Source organism: Pleurodeles waltl, chromosome 11, assembly GCF_031143425.1.
Source record: "Pleurodeles waltl isolate 20211129_DDA chromosome 11, aPleWal1.hap1.20221129, whole genome shotgun sequence".
NCBI lineage: Eukaryota > Metazoa > Chordata > Amphibia > Caudata > Salamandridae > Pleurodeles > Pleurodeles waltl.
This window is the reverse complement of record NC_090450.1, coordinates 883,121,593-883,145,586: the sequence shown is the minus strand read 5'-3', so window position 1 is coordinate 883,145,586 and position 23,994 is coordinate 883,121,593. Positions and strand designations below refer to the sequence as shown.

At 43.8% G+C, this 23,994-nt stretch overlaps 1 protein-coding gene across 3 annotated transcripts in view; it reads right to left on the bottom strand.

Annotated features, from left to right (window-relative positions):
- The window catches only part of CORO1C (coronin 1C), a 449,605-nt gene that overhangs the window by 55,266 nt on the left and 370,345 nt on the right, over positions 1–23,994 (bottom strand). For all 3 annotated transcript variants that reach the window (XM_069214780.1, XM_069214782.1, XM_069214781.1), the window contains exons 4-5: positions 8,389–8,518; positions 2,952–3,133 (exon numbers count right to left, since the gene is read on the bottom strand). In XM_069214780.1, coding sequence (XP_069070881.1) covers positions 2,952–3,133; positions 8,389–8,518 — 312 coding nt within the window. The remainder of the gene's footprint in view (positions 1–2,951; positions 3,134–8,388; positions 8,519–23,994) is intronic.

Here is a 23,994-nt window from a genome sequence, read left to right as displayed (position 1 = left end):
TCAACTCTGGAGGTACATATTCTGAAGGTGTGATGGGGAATCAGAGCCGCCAGAGAAGCTCCAGGAAACCCCCGGCTTCCTGCACTGAAAGCTCATCCGCATCTTGGGATCCAGCAGAATCTGTGCCCTCCTACACTTCCAGTAGTGTGACATGAATCGAACATAGGAAAAGAATAAGGGCTGAGAAAGGACTGCATGACCTTCTGGGAGCAGAAACCATAATTGGTTATACATTGTGGATCTTCTTTGCTCCCTTCCTTTCTGGGACGTAGTGCAAAGTGGGTTAGAGAAGATCAGTACTCAATACTGAGGGAAGAGACTGAGGGAACGGTCACTATTGACCACCTTACCAAAATGGCAGTAAAACACGTAACTCTATGATGATGCTTATGCATGTAGTTCTTCAGTTTCAGGAAGGGAGGGTGAAGCCTCATCAACTCTTTTACGGGTTTTGGTCCTGATGCGATAGACCTGAGTGTACCTGAAACTAATCTACCCACCTCGGTGCTCTTCTCCAGTACCGACTAAATGGGGCTCAAGGTAACAAACTACCGGATATCCGGTAATTATAAGGCATTAGAGTGAATACACCGATTCTGGGCAGTCTTCTCCATCCCACAATGCCACTGAGTGACATTAGCCGTAATAACAATGAGGCAGTCGCGGAGTCGGGAGGGAGTGTGGCATTTTTACTGGTGCAGCGAGCCCTGAGCCCTTGCTAACTACAGGACAGCCCACTCCACCAATTCCCTCTCTATCTGGACTCCATCAAACTGCGGTTAACTTTCCAGTCTGCCAAATGTGCTCTTTACCCTTGCTGAGCATCAGTGGCGGTTTCTACACGAGGGCGTCGGGGCTCCGCCCTCGTTAACATAACAAAAAAAAAAAAAAAAAAACTCCCCTAACTCCCAGTCCCTCCTTAAAAGAAATGTACACACCTCTTTCTTGCTTGGGGCTGGGTCACGTCATTTTAGACTTGCAGGATCAGGCCAGGCCCTCCCCTGACTGAGTCTATGCTTGCCGGGCGGATAAGCTCACAGCCTGAGGCCTGTGAGGTCATCAGCTCGGCACAGACATAGCTCAGAGGACCAGTCTCCACCCCCTAATGATGTGGAAATAAACTTAGCCCCGGGCGCTTCAGGTTGAAGCCCTGTAGCGCTAGGGGCTTCACGTCAGTCAGGGTAGTGGAGGATGGTCACCCCACCCTTTCCCAATTTGTCACGGAGTATGGGTGTAGCCCTGTGACAAGTTGGGAAATGGTGGGCGGGGCTTCAGGAAGGCAGCGAAAATCGAGTCTGCGCAGCTAATGCACTGGCAAACACGAGGTGTTTGCTTCACGCGCCTCCTGCTCCTGAGCAGCCCGCACCAGCAGCAGCACGGCTTCCAGGTGCCTCGTGGCCGTGCTCCGGGCCGGCACCGCTGCCACCCTCGCCTTTCTGCTCTTGCCCCCAGAGGACGATGAAGATGGCACCTGCCTGCCCCCCGGCCTTCTGCAACCGTGACTCCTAAAAGTAAGGTATTGTACATGTTCGCAAATGCTATTGTTCCTAGGATTTTCAGCTGCGTCAGTGCACTTTGAAGTGGAAAGTTTTTTTAACATAATTAGTTCTGCTTTCTGGAACAGACGGCAAAGCAACAGGTTTTCTCTCTTGGACTGCGACATGTCTATTTTGGACATTTTAAAGAGCAAACAAATATATATTCATTTTTAATATTGGCACTAAAACCCCTTACGTTAGCTTTTGAAACAACAAACGTGGTGGTGGAGAAGACGGCGATTGGTTGATTTACTAGACTTGTTTGAGGTTTCCAGTATTAATCTGTGGGTCACTGCCCTCCTCATCCAGTAAGGATTTATGTTAACCAAACTGTTCGTAAAATGTGACTTGTTGAAACCCAAGAAATACTCTACCACAACGTGGACAGTGGGTTGAAGGAAATACTTAGATGAACTGTTGATTAAATGATTACTTTTCAAATGCAGGGAAGCCCAACATGAGTTCCCGGACTTTAAGATGACCATCAAACTTTTATTTCTGTTGATGCAGCTTTGGAAAGTAACTACCACGTACCAGTGCCAAGTGCGCTCACCATCAAACACCATGTTAACTTCACCAAATATTGTATTGTAACCAGCAGAGTCAGGGAACCATTCATAATTGCGCTGATATCTGGGCTTTTGTGTTGAAGAGTCCTTTTTATGCAATTGTTTCCAATATTTTCTGGGTTTCAGTTAGTCCTGCTGGTCCTCTTTCTGCCTCTCCTGAAGCTCTTTTGATTAACAAGTTGGTAAATCAAATAGCTTTTCGTTTTGTTTAACAAAGTATAGCCTTAAATAGTAAAAATACATTGTTTGTGGTATACTTTTTATTGAGAAGACATTTATTTTCATGCAGGAAATTGCTGCCAACCTCCCGAAAAAATGCGCGCACCCATCCCCATCGACGCCCAGCCCCACCACTCACAAACCTCACCAGCCGCCACTGCTGAGCATGGAAATAAAGGCAGCCAGGGGGAACTTGGTACAATGCCTGTTGCATAATGTGCATAATTTACAGCTGAGCTGCAGCATCACGTGGCAAATGAGTAAATAAAGATAAAAAATATGAAACCTGTTTAGTCATCCAATAAAATAAGGCTAAAGTCTCATCAGTTGGAAGATGATGCAGATCTGTAGGTGTGCACGAGGGACACCTAAAGGAGCCGAACTACATATGCACATGAACTTACTGCCGGCTGGATTATGTGAGAAGCAGTTTGTCTGCATCACAAGATATCAGCTGTTGCCACACTTTGCCAATAGGAGATTACTGAGTAGGAAATGCTTACAGGCTCGTATAGGCTGATCAGGGCAGCAACAATATAGCCAGATTGTCCTTATAACAACATCTTTCTGTTGCCAACAAATGCCCACCCCATCAGTAAAGACGATGTGCTTAGTATGCCCTTACCGCAACTATCTTCTCTTTTCTGGGATCGATCACCCGCACTTTCTTGTCTTTGGACGTCGTGCAGATGAGGCTTCCATTGCGATTCCAGCACACGTTGAAAATAATGTCGGAGTGCACGTCATCGAGGGTAATGAGTGCCTCGCCAGTGCCCACATTCCAGATGATGATTACGTTGTCACACCCTGAAATAACATCATCTCATGTATCAAATTTAACAAAATGCCACTTCCGTAGACAACTAAATAACAGCAGGATGGAACTCGAACAAACCAAGAAAGAATTTGTGATTTTTGTCAAGAACAAGCAAAAAATACTACGAATGTGGCTCATGAGCGTCGACAGCTTTGAATCCCAACTTTTACCAAATGCCAAGTCACCAGGGTTCTCCCCTTGAACACCAACCCCACCTTCAAGGAACACACTTCCAAACAAAACAACAGAATGGTACCAGCTCTCTCGTCTAAAGAAAGTTAAACCATTTCTTTCAGAAAATGACTTCATAACAGCTGTTCAGGGCCTTGAATTGTTACATCTGGATGGTGATAACACTCTATCCCATGGCCTTCCAGACTTCTCAATGGGTCCCGTAACAGTATCCTACTTGCCGTAGGCCGTCTCATCCAGGGCTTGAAGAAATATGATCACATCACCTCATCCTAACGGAATGACATTGGCTCTCTGTCAGCCCACACCATCTTCAAAACCAACTGCATCAGTTACAAAACTATCATGACTAGCATCTCCACTTCTATGGCAGACAAGCTCACCATCTCTGGTGGCTCACAGCATACCTGCTGCCAGCACACCATCAGACTGGATACTAAAAATTGTAAATAAAAAAAAAAAACAGTGCCACAAGCCTTTTTTCATCCATGCAGCCAGGATCTGGAACAACATTCCTTTATCCACAAGGAGCACACCAACACAGCTTCAAATTAGGAAACAGTTGAGGACAAACCTCTATAAAGCACACTACATCACAATGCAGTAAAAATCCAATAACCACCTACACCTCCTATCACGCATTGAATTTATGCTTGCCTTTGACCCTATAGAGTGCTCTTCTGCCTTTTTGGCTAGGTTTGTACTATTCAAATACCACATACTTTTACATTACTTTACTGTGTGTGAGCAAGCAGATATGTAGTGGGGGTGTTGCTGGGATGATGGTGAGAATCATGCATCTTCCACTTAACTTCTCTGTTTTACACACACCTTCATCACACTTCTAAGCCCAAATAAACCATGGAGTAGCATCACCTCTTCTTGGGGACCTCTCTGTTCAAAACTTGTCGACGCTGGCAAAGCACAATCAGAATTCCATGTCAAACCGTGCAGCACCTTTTAGAAAAGTGCAAGGGTGCACAAACACCCCAACACCAAAAGATGACATTGCATCTAAGAAAATGTAATTCTTCCAACACTATTTGTCAATCTGAAAAGCATCTTTCTTCGAAGGAATATCTATCATAAATGTAGATATATCACAGTCAAAGCTCCAACATGGAATACTATGATAAGTGGCGAGTTTCTAAACCAGCCAAGCTCTGTTGGGTTTATGCATGTTTGCTCGACTCCTCTGGAAGCAAAGGCACTTAATTAGAAACATTACTCCCTGTGTGTCACAGCTGCACATTCGCAACGGCCAGGCAAAGCCTGGTCATTGCGAATGTGCAGCTGTGACACACAGATGGTAATGTTTCTAATTAAGTGGGTCAGGGACAGCCACCAAGATGCTGTCCATGAATCACACCTGCATTGCAGAAGATGTGCGTCCTCCCCTGCTGGGTGGCCACTTGAGGTAAGATTCACACAGAATTTTAACAAGCATTGGGAAGGCCAATAGGTCTCACCTATACAATAAATATTGGCTTTGGCAATGTGTTTAGTCATGTTGCATACCAGTGTGCCTGCTGTTCAGTATAGCTAAAAGTTGGTGGGGTGGAGTGAAGTGGGTTAGACTGGAGTAGATTGGAGTGGGGTAGATTGGGGTAGAGTGGAGTAGGGCAGACTGGGGTTCACTGGCGTGGGGTAGATTGTAGTGGAGCAGAGTGTGGTAGAGTAGGGAAGAGTGCAGTGAGGTAGATTAAAATGGAGTAGAGTGGGGTAGATTGGAGTAGGGCAGATTATGGCTGAGTGGATGAGGCTGGAGTGGGGTGGATTGGGGCAGATTGGAAAGGGGTGGATTAGGGTAGACTGGAAAGAAGTGGTGTAGAGTGGGGTAGGTTGCACAGAGGTGGGGTATACTGGGGTAGATTAGAGCGGACTGGAGCAAACTGGGGCAGAATGGAGCAAAGTGAAGTAGACTGGACTAGAATAGGTAGAGTGGGTTAGATTGAGTGGAGCGGGTGGGGAAGACTGGTGTGGAGTGCATTGGAGTAGAGTGGGACAGGGCTGAAGTGGAGTGGGGTAGACTGAGATGGGGTGGAGTGGAATGGGGTAGACTGGACTGGGACAGATTGGGGTAGATTGTAGTGGAGTAGGGCCAGGTAGACTGAACTAGAGTGGGTTGGGGTAGATTGGAGTAGAGGAGTAGAGTGGAGTGGGGTAGATTGGAGTGGATGGGTAGACAGTTCAATCAATCAATCATGGATTTGTAAAGCCGGCTAATCACCCATCGGGTCTCAAGGTGCTGAATGCAGGCGTGCTGCTCAGTCGAAGAGCCAGGTCTTGAGGTCCTTCCTGAACTGCTTCAGAGATGTAGTCTGCCTGAGCTTGAGGGGCAGTGTGTTCCATGTCCTGGATGCTAAGTAGTACTTCCTCCTGCTGTACTCTTCCAGATTTTTGGGACGGCTGCAAGGGCGAGCTGGGAGGAATGGTCTGTTGGGTATGTAAAAGGTGAGGCGGTGGTTGAGGTATGCTGGTCCTATGTTGTGCAGTGCCTTGAAGGTGTGGATCAGGAGTTTGTATGTGATGCCATAGTTGACTGGGAACCAGTGTAGGTCTCTGAGGTGGGAGAAGATTTGACTGTGTCAGGGATGTCCAGGATGAGTCTAGCTGCTGAATTCTGGACGCTTTGTAATCTTCATTGAAGTTTTTTGGTAATGCCGGCATAGAGTGCTTTGCCGTAGTCCAGTTTGCAGGTGTAGTGTGGAATGGGGTAGAGTGGAATGTGGTAGACTGTGATAGATTGGAGTGGGGTAGGGTAGGGTAGACTAGAGTGTGGTAGACCGGGTGGGATGGGGTAGATTGGAATGGGTAGATTGGGGGTGGACTGGGTTAGATTGGGATGGAGAGGAGTGGGTTAGACTGGAGTAGAAAGGAGTAGATTGGGTGGACTGCACTGGGATATATTAGAGTTGGATAGAGTGGGTAGATAGGAGTGGGGTAGATGGTGGTAGAGTTTTAGAGATTTCAGAGGGGTAGTGGAGAAGGGTAGATTGGACTATGGTAGACTGGGGTGGGGTAGATTGGAGTAGAGTAGGGTAGACTGGAGTAGAGTCGGGCAGACTGGAGTAGAGCAGGGTAGACTGGAGTGGAGTGAGTAAAGTATACTGGACTGGACTGGGGTAGAGTGGAGTAGAATGAGATGGAGTGGGTTAGACTGGGGTAGATAGGAGTGGGGTGGATTTGTGTAGATTGGAGTAGGATAGATTGTGGTAGATTCAGGGAATTGGAGTAGAGTGGGGTACACTAGACTAGAGTGATGTAGACTGAGTGGGGTAGATTGGGGTTGACTGGAGTGGGGCAGATTGAGTTGAGTTGAGTTGAGTTCAGTACATTGGAGTGGAGAGGGGTAGAGTGGAGTAGACTGGAGTGGGGCAGATTAGAGTGGGGTAGGTCAGAGTGGAGTCGGTAGAATGGAGTGGTGTGGATAGGAGTAAATTGGAATAGATTGGAGTGGGGTGGGGTAGGTTGGACTGGAGGGGGTGTAGAGTGGCAGAGTAGAGTGGCAAAGCAGAGTGGAGTGGTGTAGAGTGACAGAGCAGAGTGTCTAAGAGTAGAGTGTCTTAGAGTGAAGGGGTGTAGAGTTTAGTGGCGTGTCATGGAGTGACGTGGAGTGTTGTAGAATGGAGTGGCATGTCGTAGAATGGAGTGGCATGTCATAAACTTGAGTGGAGTGTCGTAGAATGTACCGGTGAGGCATAGAACGGAGGGACAGAGCAGAGTAGAGTGTTGTAGCGTGTAGTGGTGTAGTGTAGAGTATATGGTAGGGTAGTGCACTGCCATTACAGAGAACACATTTTCAATTAAAATGACCATTACATCAGCACAAGCATAGTATTACCGTGCACAAATGATAATGTGTGGAAGTGTAATCACCTAGTGTATTGATCCTACTAATAATATGTTTCCACCACACTTGAGAATTCCAAGAAAATAAACTTAATTTCCTAATTCTGATATATTCTTAAATATCAGCACTATGTTTTTGTTGTGCGCTTGCATAAAAACCTTTAGTTTCACAGCAAGACTGCACATAAATTATTTTGCTTTGAAGTCGGAGAAAGAAAAGTAAACACCAAGCAACCTCTGAAGACAACGCCTAACATTTGACTTCTGTCTTTGAATGCTTAACAAATGTGACAAGATGAGAACAAGCTTTAAATATAAAGGCCTGTCTACAGAAAATAAACACTCAGAAGAATATAGTAAACAAGTAGCGCTCCACCTGACAGACAAACAAGCTGGATAGGCATAAAGTAAATAAAGCCAGCAAATAGAAAACAAGGAAATGTGAGTTACAAACGACAAAGTCAATGGTCAGCAATGGGTGTAATGCATTCCCAGGGAAACTTTCAAAATGCCTACAGGAAATCCTTAGCAAACTAGATAGCAGAGATGGAGAGAATCACTCTCACTCCAGAGGCACCATAATATAAAGACTATACACATGGCAAATTCCCATCACTTTAAAAAGAACAGCTTTCCTTTACAGTATAGTTCTAATAGACTCAGGCCTGATTTAGAGTTTGGTGGATTGGTGGTCTCCGTCACAAATGTGACAAATATACTGTCAGTTGTTATACAGCGGACGGGATATCCGCCATGTTTGTGACAGAGAAACCCCATCCACCAAACTATAAATCAGGCCCTAAGTCTGAAATTAGGAGACAGAACAAAAAATATCTAATTTATACTTAATGGCTCTAGGAAGCTCTACCCTCGCACCCATGACACGTTCACATCGAACACAAACCTTTAGACGAGCCCAGGCATACCCTTTGTAAACCTGTAGTACCTTCAACAAGGGCCCGAAACATTCCAAATAAATTTATTATAGTGTACCTGATGGCTCGTTGCCATGGATACAGGAAATTGACATCGATATTGCAGGAACGTGTACAGAAGACAGACACACTAGTGTTCAACTGCAGCTTCTATATGCCGGCACTGCCCCTTGGATTCCTGCTCATGTACCACATATTTCCACACATACGTGCTCCATTGCTTTCCAGCTACTTTTGCCCTTTAACAGTACACATGTACGACATACCTGCACTGAGCAGCACATTGCGCGCCGCTGGATGCCACGTGATGATACCCACTCTTTTCGAATGGCCTTCTAAGACTACCACCGGCTCTGTGAGAGAGAGAGTGAGCCCATTCTCTGGAATCTGCCACACCTTGGAAGAGGGGAGACAAAAAACAAGCAACACTGTTACTGGAACAGCAATGTTTGTGTGAGTTGGTGGACATAGTCTTGTTAGCGTAACGTTCAAGTACCCAGAGGAAATCTCTAAAGCCATCTCACGAATTAAAATGGTTTGGCATTAAGCAGCACGCCTTTATTTGATACCATGCACGTTTTACAGTAAACAGTATAATGTTGCTCTTTCAAGGTCTAATTACAACACAACTGCATACATTTGATGGAGGAAGAGAACCACTCGAAGGATTTCTGGAACGCTTAAAGCAGCTTAAAATTTCAGGCTTAGCCAAGAGTCACAGGTTGGCCTATGATGGTCGGATGTACAGCAAACTTCATAGACGCCCCCATGAGAAAACAATTCAATTAACTCAGTTCTCGGAGTTAGTAAAGAGTCTAGGCCATCTTTGTTGACAAAAATAGCTTTATTCGTGTATTTACTACTGCTAACATATATTTGTGATTGAAAAAAAGTGTTTTTTTCCTTATAGAAGGAATTTCTTATACAAAGACTTTCGGATGAGTATGTTTACGACCAGGGACAGGAAATGGGTGGGGAGTGGGGATTATTTGACAAGAATGTCCTGCAAAGTTGTGAACATCACAATCATAAAAATTCAAAAAGTCTTTTCAAACTCATCCTTAATCCCTTCCCAGAATGGAAAGAATTGGAACATTCTCAGATAAATATATCACTGGTGGAAAAACTTTTTTTTTTTTTTTTTTTAAAGCTATTTCCAGGCGTAGGCAGGCATTTCTCCACCTGTCCCTGTACCATGGACAACTGCACCAGCAGACATGTCTTTGTATGTAAAGTAAGCGGAACTCAAACGTTTTCCAGGAGTGAATTTGGAAATGAGTAAAAGTACACGAATCTGAGCCGTAACACCGGATGTCGATTTGCTCATTTCTTTCTGTATTTGGCTCAAAGAATGTCGATGTACACGATGTTTCAGCTTAAGATCTGGCAGGACGCCTACCCTTGTGGAACATCCTTGGTCAGCCCTTTTTCTTTGGAAATAAGTAGGCACCTGCTCCATTTCTGCCAACCAACATCTAAACAAGTTGAAAGGGGTCCCAGGTCTTTTTTTTATTTGGCACGGTCAACTTAAACATTCTGGACTGTTCGAACATAACTCAAAGACTCAACTGAAATATGTGCGAGTTTTGTGCTGTATTACAGATGGTAATGAAACTGCAACTACACGTGCTGTCCATAGATGGCAGTGCAGCTATTCAAACTATCATTTTACTCTTTCGGAAATGCCAAACATTGGTGGTTGAAAATCCCCCAAATGATTGATCATCATCAGGCTGTGGTAAGTAACCAGTGAGTTTCACTGCCTTAAAGTCACCAGGCAGGATGCCTTTATAATGTCAAGAGTTCCGAGGTGACTTCTAATAATGTCCGCATTACATTAATTTGCGTTTTTGAAGTCTCTACAGCGAACGAGACATCAAACACTAATCATATAGACAAAAAGCAGTGACAAAAATGAAGATTCCTCCTCCACAGCCACGCGCTGCAGTATGTCAAACCACCAATGTCTCGTTCCCATGGCAAGCAAAGGACCGGCCGCCAGCCCTTTTAAAGAAGAAACTGCTATTGCAAGGGCTTTACGTGGGGGCGCGCCTGCCTACCTCCCCCCCCCCCCCCCCATCCCACCCCCCTACGTGGGGATCTAAGACCCAACAGTAATTAAAAAATTACATAGAACTAGGTCCCTTCCGGGCACTATATCGATGCCTTTAACTTTACAGGCAGGAACGCTGAATGATTTCTGAACAACGATTGTTTAAAAAAAAAAAAAAAACACTGACGTAGTCCAGCAATGTTGTTCTCTTTCCATCACACATTTTACTTACTCTTGCATTCCCTATCAGTATTTGCTTTTTTCAGGATGCTGTGTTTCTGCAGATTTTTCATACAACATATCACTCGTGCATAGTGTGTACTATGAAAAGGTTCGTCTCTAGTAGAATCTATGCGAGTTCAGGTTGTGGGTGTTTTCTAGCGGGACGCAACTGAGAGGCTTGGAGTTCAGGCTGAAGGCAGCACGAGTTTCTCAAACTGCACGTCAATGGATCATAAACGGATTCAAAATACATGTTCATCCAAAACTTGGCGTCCCTCCCGAGTCCACAGACCAATCGTCACGTGCACCAACCGTAATTGTGATTTTATGCGAAACTGTGCAAATGAGTTATACAGCTGCAGACATACTGACTGGGTAAAAATAACATTACCTGCTTACAGGTAAATGGATGAGCTGCGTGTGTGGTGGTGCAGTAAAGGAGATGCAAGGAAGTACGTGCAAGAAAGAGTGAAACGAGGGAGATATGCAGATGGAAGGTTTCAGAAAGATATTCAGAGAAAAAATGGTGCCTAAAGTGGTGCGAAGAGACAGGGAATGACTGAGACATGTTGAAAACTACAACCTCTTCTACGGACTTTAGTAATCTTTAATTCACAGTCTCATAATTTGAGAATTGAAACATTCAAATTATTCACCAAAAAAGTTACTAATTTATCTGATATTCCTAACAAGCATTGGCAAAGCCAATATATTTGGCTTGTTTTATGCATTTGTCCGTTACGCTGTAATATGTCTGGATGCAATACCAGAAAGCTCAGTCTGTCTACTAGTCGGGCAGCACGCTGTGGGGAGTGTAGGATTTTAGTTTAACCACTCTCAATTTCATAGGCCACGCCTCTTAATCCTTTCTATGGCTGTGCCACATTTGAGGTCCAGACTTTCTACAGGTAAAGCCCTTGTGTAATTCAGCAGACCTGACGTGAGAAACATGAATTCGAAATATTTTCCGAAATAAAATGCAAAATTAAAATGGTTCAGGCAGCAATGGTTCCCGGGGCTTTCCTTAGAAACTGCAAAAACGTGAAAACATCCAGCAACTTCTGTGCCACTGTGTGTCAGTGCTGCCAACGTGTTCCCTCGCGCTCCTTTCAACCATTCCTTCTAGGGCGGGAGGGGGGGAGGGGTGTACCTTGCCATCTGCAATAAATTGTTACATAATTCTTGTGAGACAACCTTATTTTTTGTTACTCGATTGGAACAGAAATCATTAAAGAACTCAAAAAAATTACAGAAAAAGCTTGTCAGAAAAAAAATACAGTTTCGTAATAATGTGCATAACTGGTGAACACCTATTGCCAAATGAAACGGTACCCAGAGTATCCTCCATTCAAGGAGGAAGAGCAGAGTCAGCTCTGCCGGAATTAAAACCTGCAAACTATATGGGGTACACTTTTAATTCACCGAGATATTTTACCAGCTGCGGACATGACGTTAACCTACCAGGCCATACAGAGTGAAAGCGCATCTCAAAATCTAAAAGGGAAATTGTCTGGATGGTGTGGCTATTTTTGTTAAAATGCTCTTCTTTCCAGCTATATAAACATCAGAACTTCTTCTATGACCTCCGTCATTTGAAAAGTGCCACATTTAAAACTTAGATGTTATCAAAAAGACTTCTGTACACCTCCCTGTCAAAGGCCCATCCCTCTCTCTGAAGGTGCACCACCAATAAGCACAGGGGGGTTCTTAGTCAATCAACATTTAGGGCCTGATTTAGATGTTGGTGGATGAGTTACTCCGCCACATCGGCGATGGCTAACCCGTCCACCGAAATTTAAATCCTATAGGATATAATGGGATTTCGATTTTGGCGGACGGGCTATCCATCACCGGTGTGACGGAGTAACTTGTCCGTCAGTATTTAAATCAGGCCCTTAATATCTGAACCTACTGCCGTCAAGCAGTCAAACATGTTGCAGCTCTACAGCATACACGCCTATCTGTAGAGAGCACGTACACTCCCAAGGTTTTATGACTCTTCTGATACGTATTGTTAGCAGAGTCGATGGTACTCCCAAGAACTAGCCTTAACAGGGGCCTAGGAGATCTGGAAGCAAGCCATGGACTCCTTTCATCCTCATTTAAGCAGCCACCACATGGCAATGATCTATCCAATGATAAAGGTATATGCAGCCTCGTACCAATCCCATGAGCCAATCCAGTCCTTCAGGAACCAATACGCATGAGGTCAACCGGGCTGGGGGTGGAGTGCAATTGGCACTTTTTTATCAATTCTTTATCTACAAAGAAATTCCACTCCCATGGAGAAAACCCTGCTTCTAGACCCAGACCTCTCCTCTCCTTAATGCACTCTAGAAAAACAGTACTCCTACCTTTTGTACAAGCTCTTTTCAGAGGTGGGTGAGCCACTGAAAGCTTGAGTCAGGCACGAGCCTGAATAATGATCCTGGTCTCACCTCGAACTCCTGTTGGAACTTCAAGCCCATAACGAGCAGAGCGTTCACATAGCTTTTGCCTGCCACTCTCACTCTACTCCCTACCAAACAGTGGTAAAAACAAAGCATTAACATTTGAGGTGAAAAGGAGACACATTTACTGGCTGATTTGTACACAGTGAAAACAAAAACACTTGGATTAATCAAGGCTCCCCCTTATCTAAATTATGTAATCTCCAGCAAATATTTTAATTTACCGATCCTCCTTTTTCTTCATTATTGCACAAGAAAGCACCTTTAATAGGCAAGTTCAGAATACCAGCTGTGCAAAAATCCATGTGTTTGATTATTAGACTACAATGTTGGTCTCTCTCTAAGAATCTGGGATACATATGGGGTTCACATGACAATAGTCTTGTCTCTAAATTCACTCGTGGCACTGTTTGGTAGGGTGGGAACGGGGCAGGAATGCTTACAAATTCATTTTTAAAAGTGCTTCTATTTTAAGTGCTATAGTGTGAAGTATTAATGTCAAGTCTTCCACATATCAAAGAAATACACGACTTTTGCAAAGACTATCATATTTTTTTGTAATGTTTACAAACATTTTCACGGATCGGCTTGTTGTGCATGGGCTGTAAAAGGCAAGCCACACCCTTGGCTCGGCTCTGACTTGGCTATCCCTGTTAATTTGTTGGCTCGACCACCTCTAGTTCTTTACCGTGTGTTTAGCTTGGGGGTGCACGCCATGTAAATGTTTTGTGAAACCTGCCAGTTTCGAACACTACTGGTATTCACAGAATTGTGCACAGCCAGCCTTACCTGACACCAGTGGCGTAGCGTGGGTTGTCAGCACCCGGGGCAAGGCAAGTAATTTGCGCCCCCTAACCCGTGGATTTTAGCACTCGCAAGTGCGAGCGCGCCCCCCCCCAGATGTTGCGCCCGGTGCGGCCGGCCCCCCCTGCACCCCCCACGCTACGCCACTGCCTGACACATTGCTCGTTCCTTCCACTAACGCGGACTTACTTCTGAGGGAAAAGATATATAGGCAGGAGAACTTTTCCACATTAGTCAGATAAATTTTGCCCGTTTCTGTAAAATAGGATTTCTGTCTTAGATGTCTATTCCTTATGCCGTTATTAAACAACCTGAAAAACACACATCGTTTTGTTTTTTTAAATCAGAGTGGGAGCACAGACGGTGTAACCAATTTGACCTTTTGAACCAAAACCGCGTATTATCAACTCTCTTCCCAGCATTATATCTGGATACATGGATTCCAAAGTGGCTGCCTCCTCCTGGCTTCTCTGCCAGTTCTCAGCACTTCACAGCTGACCAGCATTAGCTGGTGAAATAATGTTTTCCAGATCACCAGCCACAGACTGGCCTTTTATTCTATCGGGCATTTCCAAGGTGGGCTGGAGCCTGTGGCGACCGTGTCGAAAGCCCAGGGCCAGTGCTCGTGCCTCTGTCTTTGTAGAGGAGGAGGGCATGAGGATCTTCCTCTCCTATCACATCCAATGAGGGGAAACTCGATCACCTAGAAGGTGATACCTTTGCCAAGGTATCCAATCAGAGTAGGCGCTCAACAGCGACCTCTAGTATACATGGAAAGGATAGACTGACAACGGGAGGCAGACACAGTTCCTTGGCAGGTCCCTGATAACAGCCTTTATGCTTTCGGCAGGCCTGTGGGAGCAAAGGAGACGATATCTGCCTTACACAGAACGGAAGGAATGGATGGAGGAGGGCAGACACAGCCCAGAGGCATTCCCCTGATGACTTCCCTATTACTGCAGAAAGGCTGATATTAAATACAATGGATGTAAACCTTAGCCTTAAACAGATATTGACAAAATAAGTTTCCCTTACCACTGCTAAGAGAATATACCCTTGCTACCTTATCACTAATACATTCGTACGTTTGGTCCAGGAATGCTGGACAGTGACTTCAATTACAACTATTGTGAGGAACTTACTATGTGCTGGAAGTAAAATGTAGACCTGTAATAAATAGAAGTGGAGACTGTACTTTATCTATATTTGGAACTGTCTATTCTTTGTATTTAGAATAAAATACTCACCTGAATGTATGAAGCACAAGCGAGAAGGTCAACAACTGTGTTAAAAGCTGCTGAACTACTAATCCTTCCTTTCTTTTTCTCGCCTACCGTCTTCCCCACCTCCTCCGATTCACTGCGACAACACCTCTCTATGTCCAGTAATGCCTCTTTTCGTACAGGAGATACACCTGGTAAAGGTGTTTTTTTGTGATGGATGAGTGTATGTGGTCAGTGGAGGGAGTGTGGGGATATGACAGAGGAGAGGTCGGTTGGATTGAGAGAGATAATGTGCTTGTAGTGGCGAGGATGTGGCTGAGGGGCATGCGGGTGGGAAGGTGGGAGTGTGCTAGCATGGAGATGGGAAAGATATGCATGGTGAGGACACACTTTTGGGAGGAGAAGGCGTGTGGTGGGTGGGTCTGTAGCTGTGGGGATTGGTAAGGTGTGCTTGTTGAGTTTTGATAGGACTCAACATGTTTAGAGAGCAACCGGTACAGTACCTTTTAAGGGATTTAGAAGGTGGGATATCAAGGGTGGGAATGTGCCTTCTGGAGATTGTGGGAGTGGATGGTGGGCGGAAATGTGCCTGAGGGGTAGGCAGGAGGCTGGGTTGAAGGTTAGGATGTGCTTGTGAAACAGACTGGTAAGGATCATGGCAATGTGTCTAGCAAGGTTTAAATAGAAAGGACTGAGTTTTTCAAAAAGCCTCTAGGAGCGTCTGCCAATGGGGAGTGTCCCTCAGCAAATCAAGAACCTCAATGTAACCTAAGAACGTTCTGTTGGACAATTATTACTAATCTGCCTGGGGTCACTATTCTCAATCCCAGCCTCTGGTAAGTACTGTTAATGCCCTGCCTGGAAAGCAGCACTAATGATCCACATCAAGATTGGCATACTGCGGCTGGGAAGCCATTTTTTTTTCTGGGTGGCTGGTTTTAGTGGGGAATTCCATGTACCCTCCAACAAAAAAATGTTTTGTTAACGTACTCGTTAACTGGACACTGGGTCTCAAAGTGGTACATATTTTATAGTGATCTATTGTTCGTGGGAAATGTAAAGTTCTCCAAAAGGTTCTGCAGCACTGGTCCAAACCCTAATGAGCAAAGTGCCGGGAATCGAGGACTCAAGAAAGGAATCTACGAAGTTCCACGCCAACAATGTTGGTAGATCAGGTTTTTTTTTTTCCGCAATAGCTGACAAACATGTGGCCACAATACAAATCCTGTAATAAGGGTAACAAATCGACATGGCAGGCTGAGGGGTGATAGAGTTAAAGAGTTTAATATGTACTATGTAAAAGCTCTGAAAACAAACCATTAGGGGTGATTCTGTACAGACAAAACAAAGTCTCCCAGAAACATCCTTTTGCTCAAGTTCTGGTAGCCAAGGTAAGCTCTAAACTTACCATTTTGGGGATGTCAGGACATGAGGCAATAATAAACCTAACAAAGACCTCAAGGTTGAAAATAGGTTCTATTACAACACTACAAGCATATTAACCAAACCATGCCCCTTAGAAAAGTAGAAATCAAAATAAAATAAAGAAGTTCAAGCGTTCTGATTAAGGACAAGAAGGCTAAGCATTAACATGAAAGTCAACTGCATCACTATAGCTTACAGAGGGAAAGTAAAATATCAGAAAAATTACTAAGTCTCCCTGTGAGACTGTTAGCAGGACTGTAAGGCAGTAAAGCAAAATTGAGACTGAATGTCCAAAAGTGCTTCCAGAAACCTTTGGCAGAAGGCTGCAGTTAAAGTTGAGAAACTTTCAAATAAACCAAAAGCCAAGAGCAGGTGCAGTTCGTCAGCACATGCCAGGCCGCCAGCTCATGCTGACCCCTTCCCATGGTCTTCTCTGAATTTTAGGAAGGTGGGACACGCTTAGTGGATGTTGCCAATGACATGAAGTCCGAGAGGGCTCAGGCTGGAATGTCTTCAGTCTTTATTTACTTGTAGTTTTATGCAGCTCTGCGTGTAGCCTTTGGGTTCCTAGGAATGCTGAAGGTTCTATCAGAAAAGTGGGGATTCAGAGACTGATTGGGTGAAGTGGGGGCCTTCCCTGATACTCTTTAATTGTGGAGTCCTTTCTGTGTTAATTTCAGTTATAAGATAATTTTTAAATGACAGTTTTAAATGATGGTTTTCTAATGGTGTCATGGTGTGCACCGCTAAGGAATAGGTACCAAAATGATCTTTTGTGAAAAGTTGTAGTGGGCAGTGAGCAGGGCTGCCGGTAGACCTCAAAAGCATGGATTTGATAAACACATGGTTTCCAAGTAACCTGTTCCCAAATGAAGTGTGCACATTCTGGTTGCCTGCAATACATCTCTTGCGAACATTCAGTCTAACACAGAAAAAGCAGATGTGCAAGAAGAGAAGAAAAAAGAAACACAGCAGATGATACTGACTCCCTGGCAGCTGAAGGCGGATCTGTGGGGCTGAGTTACAGGGTGATCCTAAGGCAACATGGAATAGCAACGGACCACACCAAATAAGAGAACGCGCTGCAAATGTTATACCTTTTGAGTTTTACTGGGTGTCCTCCAGATAAGTGCAAAGATGCGCCACACTGCTAGGGAAGAGTAGAAAACCCAACGCAAGTGCATGACGGACATGGGTTAGCACCATCAAAGGGAAGAGTATTCTTCCAAGAAAACACAGAAAAGTAAGAAAAATACCAAAATGCATCAATTTACATAGGAGAGTAGCCACTTTAACTGTCCATCAATTCACTACGCATAGATCACTTTGGTTGACAAAAACCTGTGTTTAACATCTTGCAAAATATTTAACCTCCACAACAAAGATGTGTGTTCTCAAATTTGTATCCTCAAATGTTGCCATCAGGTCTTGAAAATTTCAAGGAGCTATACTGCACTGCAGCAGGGTGCACAGTTATAGGAGACACATAATTAGGATTGCTCTCTGGCCAGTCCACAATCCCTTCTCTACCTTCAATCGAGAGCATGGTACAGGGTTAGCTGAGAGCACCAATCACTAAGCACCTCCTGTCATCGACTGGTAAAGGGAATGAAAAGAGTCTGTGTGGAGGGTATGGCCTTTAGTCATGTAACCCAAAAAATCCCAAACTGCCCTCCATTGTACTTTTGTTTTCTGAACTACTATCATTTTGTTTCAACATATTTGTGTTTACTTTGTTGCAAAGTCGTAAGGGGGAGATATATGGCAACCTTAAAACATGGAACCTGGAGCAGCAATCAAACACCCAGGCCCCCAAATAAACATAAGAGGGCCACAAAGTTTCCAAACTTAAAGCCTCCATTGCAGGACTGTAGATAAATTGGATGCCTTTGTACAGTTCTGGAAGCAAGTGAGTCTTAAATAAGGCAATGAAAGATAAGGTGACCACCTGTCTGTAATTTTCACAGACTGTCCATCAATTAACATAAAAGTCTGTTGTCCGTGAGGAAGATTTCAACAGATGGCATAGTCCGTAATTTTATTTTTTAAGCTAAAAGACCTATGTTACAGTTAAATGCCTTGGCTGAAGTGAAAGGTCTCCTGTGCTGTGATCCCAAGGGAAGAGCAGACACATACAAGAAACAAGCCTTCTGGCCAGGGTGCTGGCTGCCTGAAAAGAAATGCAGATCAGTGAGGTTGGTTAATCTGTAAACGTAAAGGCTGCTTGGGAGCTGGTAGAGGTGGTGTTTATTGATGGAGACACTAAGTTTCCTAAAGACAAAGGTTAATTCTTTTTGAGAGGTATTGTAGGTCGCTTTTCAAGCTCAGTTGTGGAGTGTGTGCTTTAGTGGACATTTGTAAAAGAGTTTGCACTAGGTGCATTCTCCATATTACTAAAATGTATACTATGAAAACACTTTAATTTTAACTTACTTTTATGTCCATGTTTTGTGGCAGCCTATCTCATAGTGCGTATAATGCAAATTAAAAATTATGGCTTACACATTCAGAGTGCTTTTGGCCACAGGCATGGACCTCAAAGCACTAAAAATACACAAGTCACTATTTCTTGCTGAACCAAACAGAATTCAGTTAAATGGGCTTCTGGTTGCATACACATACATCTGCAGTGATCACATTAACCAACAGAGGTTTCATAACATATAACAGCGTATTTCCCAGTGGTGTTTTTAAACTTACATTTACTTTTCATTTAAGCTACACATTATTTTATATGCAGATACAAACATGGTCAGGGAATATTTTGTTCTTTTCAGCTATGCCTTTGATTCCGCTTCCACATTCACTGGTCACATACCTATTGCACTCACGATTACAGGATCCATACTTTTTTTAATGCCCTTCAATCACTCAGAAAGCCAGTGACGTTAGCATATGTTGCCCCGCAGTCTCTCGCCGTCACTATAAGCCTATTCGTTCTTTAGACTGTGTCAAATTAATTTGTGACCTGTATTTACTTAACACAGTGTACTATTCATCTGACAGAATTGTATAAAACACTGTCCTCTGGTGCTAAAGGAGATTGAGAAAAGAGATTAATCTAGTCAGTTGCTTAATTGCACTATGTGTAACCAGGAAGCCCTGGTCCCGGCTCACCTGCATGACTAAATTAAGTGATTTAAATCAAATCAAGTTACTTCATGTGCCTAATTCACTTGATAGTGACACATTTGAAAGCATATTCAAGTAATTCAGTTCAAACTGGATCCTGTGTAAAAACCTCACTTGTATATGCTTTAATAGCCTGTAATATTCCTCCAGCCATAGAAATAATATTGGCCATGACATAAGGGACACGTGACAATTTATACGCTTTGTTCACTCGTGGCTTTGTCAGGATGGAGGATTAATGAACATTTTAAAATTCATGTTTGGAAACTTCCAATTCAAATAAACGTCAAAGCAATGCTGTGATCTAATATACTAAACTAAAACACCTCCATGTGTGAAAGAAACACTTTCTACATTTTAAAGTCTTTATTATTTTCTTATATTTTGTTTGTTGAGTAATTTGTATCCCAAATATTTCGTAGGTTCCACGTGCTTTTTTGCACGTAGGGATGAGCCAGACCCCCGGTTTAGGCTTGGCTCGACTGTAGAGCCGATTTTAGACATGGACAGAGTGGGCAATTGCCCAGGGCCCAACATTTCAAGGGGATGGTCCCTACCCGCCCTACATAAGCACTACCAATGGACCAGCCTTCCACCCTGGCAACCTCTGCCTCTTATTCAACCACTTGACAGCGGGTCTTCTGTTTCTGGCCTCTCTACAGAGACTACTCTAAAGGTTCACAGTACTTTCCAGTAATCACGGAGAGCCTATCTGATTTTAGGAATTGTCCCACCTTGTTATTCTCCTTCTTATTTATCTGGTTCTCAGCAATGACCCTTTAAATCAATTGCTGTGGATCTCCCATCTGATCGTGACTTCATCCTGCTCTTTAATTCTGTCTGGTGTTCGGGCTCCCAGGTCCAATCTAATGCAGCAGTCAGGCCTTTTTGGTGCTGTGAGACTACAGGCAAGTTGTGGGTACCTCACGCCTGACATTTGGCATGAGAGGGTGAGACTGTCACCCATGTCATCTGCTCAGCCTCATTTTTTTTTTTTTTTTTTTAAGTTTGAAGTTTAGTGGAGGTTCAGGTGAGCCAGATGTGTTTGTTCAACTTACCTAAACTAGCAGAAGGTGAAAAAGTCACTTACCTTAATGGTTGCCAGACTGATTGCCATGCGCATTGAAATGTTTAGAAACAATCAAAATGTTGCTGTTGCTTTCTCTCCATAAAAGACTGGATAAATTTGGGTAGGAGTGATGCCTGTGCTCAATGGCATCAATTTACTATTGAACAAGGACATAATGCGCCATCTGAATGGATCATACCTAGAGGCAATCTCATACACAGGGTCAAATGTCAGTGAAAAAGTAGTGCAATATAAGAAATAAATAATAAATCATTGCTAAACCAGTGGGGTATGGCCACTGCTCTTTTTGTCCTGAATGTTGATCCTTTTTCCTGAATTTCTGTCCTGAAATTTGACCCTTCATCCTGATTTTTCTACAGCCCCATCATAAATTTGCCTCCATGAAAGTGGTCACCCTATTGAAAGAGGGTAACAAGGGGATGCTAATACTTGTTCAGGGGGGTAGCCTCTTTAATAGACTATGGCTGACTACCTTCTGATCACATGTAAATTAACCCAATCCTGTATTTACCAACAACATATTTAACTTCCTAAACAAATAGTGTGTGGTCTCAGTTAGTACTGGGTGAACGATGTTACTGAGCTAACTTGTTTGAATGGTTCAGAGTAGCAACACTACGCCTATTCAAGGCCTGCAGCAAGCAAAGCTCTGGCCACACTTAGAAAGCACTATCTCTGCTCTGACACATTAACAATGAATTAGACTTAAAAAGGAATCTCAGACTACTCCAAAGACATGTACAACGCCACCTCCTTTCCCTTCGCTCCCACAGCCCTTGGTCCAGGCACAATGGAATCACAGCCAGAACGCTGCAAAACATATGACTGCACACGGAAATGCCAGTCAGAAAAAATGCAAAACGGGGAGCACTGATAAAGGGGGAAAAGGTCACGCAGCTCACACACACAATCGAAGAAACGGGTTAGAAAGGCAACTACTTGTTCTCTGTGCCGTGGAGGCACTTCCTGGTGGTGAGAGAAGTTACAATGCACTGAGCCCAGCCAGCTGCTCGGAGCTCAGTCAGCAATGACTCAATGCCCCCTTCCCGCGTCCGACGAGTGACTGGCACGTGACCGCGCTCACGCGACGCACGTGAATCATTAAAGTGAGGATGGCTGACTCACCGGCTTCTTTTTCTGTCACAAATCGAAGCTTCTCCAAGTTTCTAAACAGAGATACTTAACGCCAATATGCATCAGCTAAATCTACACCAGTCTCACTGAACATCCTGCTTTTCATGAACATCTTTAATCACGCCGGCATTTAAAATTTTTGTAGGTTGCTCCTAACACTGGGAAACCTTTTGGAGTCACTGATGACGTTTTATAAATCTCAATTCCTGTATGAACATCCTTTCCTGGCTTTTATATAAATGCTGTTAACGCCTAAATAAGACTATTCAAAGGCTATAATGAAATGACTCGACCATTAAAATGAAAGTTTCAAACAAGCAGCCAAAGTAAAATAAGCAAGAACTAAGAAAATAAAATGGGAAACTGTTTTGGATGCAGGTCTGATTTAAAATGTATTCCTTCGCAGATCAGAAACTGCGGTTCGAAATCGTTCGTATTTGTTGTTCAATAAATGAAATGACCTTCACATTTGCTAGAAGTCATTTAAAGTTACCATCAAACTCTAAGTTTCAGAGCAGTTTATTTGCAATCTTACAAGGTGCACTGAGCGAAGCATCGGTGTGCTGTACAGTAACACACAGTGGGGGCGGGCAGGAAGCACACCACGCTTATTGATTCACACATGCACGCACGCGCATCCATTCACAACACTCATCAACATTCAAACATACACGCACGCACCAAACATTCATTTAAAAGAAAAACACAAACACACACACACACACACAAGGCAGCAGTCCCAACTTCGTAACAGAGTGGGATGGGGTCAGTGAGACTTCTGACCCCTCCCCACTCTGTGACAAGGTGTCAATGATTGACGCTCGCCCTGGGCGCTTCAGGGCTTAAACCTGAAGCGCTCAGGGTGAAGTCAATCGGTGACGCTTCCCCTCGTCACCGAGGAGGGGAAGGGCCTCGAGGCACCTTTGATGAGCTGAGGAGGTCACGCCCATAGGAGCTGTGACCTCTTTAGCCCAGAAAAGTTCAGCTCAGGCAGCCAGGAGTCTGCACAAATCGCACATGTCTCACTCCTGCCTGTCTGAGCTGAAAATGAAGTGTCTGTCAGGCTGACCTTTGCTCAGCCTGATAGACACTCTTCATGAGGGGCAAAAGGTGAGGGGGCGTGGCCCCTCCGCCCTAAAGGACGGGCTGCGGCTGGTAACACATGGCCTGATGTGGGACATAACTGACACATCACAAGAGAGCAACTTTGGACATAAACAGAAATTGTTGTTCCAGCTGTGAAGGAGGAAAGATCATTTGTTCCAATTGAGTAAATGTGATAAATTGGGGTGCAACCAGAAGCTGAACCAAGGATTCAGTGTTTTAATATTGCCCAATGTCGAGGGCTATACCCGTTGTTAAGGGCTCTGAATCAGAGCACTAGCATGAGAGAGACCTTAACTGCTATAACCTGAGGCTTAAGAGCTGCAACGCTAGAACACTCCACCAACAAAACAATTGTATGTCCTAAATTAAAAATAGAGAAACGGAAAGATAAACTTTGGAATGTTAGAGCAGAAGTCCTACACCAGGCATTTTTGTTGATGACCCACTTCATTGTCCTTAGTGGACCTCTCAACAATCCAATTGTCTTACAGGACAACTAGCCCTTTAGACAAGCACCTTTATGACTGAGCTTTTGACAGGTTGTTCAAGCACATGTACCTCTTTGGTCTATTTGGGCACCCAACCAAGTTATAGGTTTTCTTTTCAGCACAATCCAGAATATGTGTTGGTGCAAACCATATATTGTATGAATTGCAAGCCGAAGATATAACAAAAAATGTAAAGCTATTTTCATTTTCTTAACATATTGCACAATGATTTGTTGTAGTACTCATCTGGACAAACAAAATTCAAAACACTAAAAAAATGTTGCTCTGAATGCCTGGAGTCTATGCAATACAAAATGTGCGCAGGTAGCCCAGGAAATGTAGGCTGCAAAATCAATTATGTAATATTAGTGCATGCCACAAAACTGAATAGGAATCACTGTTTATGGAGCATTATTTGCTTGATGACTGATAACTCAAGATTCCATGGAAAGTATAAAAACTATATATTTTCCAATTATGTACAAACTAGGTACAAGTCCTCTATAGGTGCAAGCTAGACCTCCCTTATCCCAGCTGGTTAGCCAGTGGAACACTCTAAACATTAAGTTAGTCAGATTTTTAGTAATTGTTTCCATATTTATCCATTTTTCTTCAAACTGGATTCATGGATGTCTGTGGATTGGATTCCTAAACAAATCCTCCAAGATTAAAACAGCCAAGATATGCAAAAGTGTTAACCTTTTCACGCATGCTCAGCAACATTTTAAAATGCTTACATCTGAA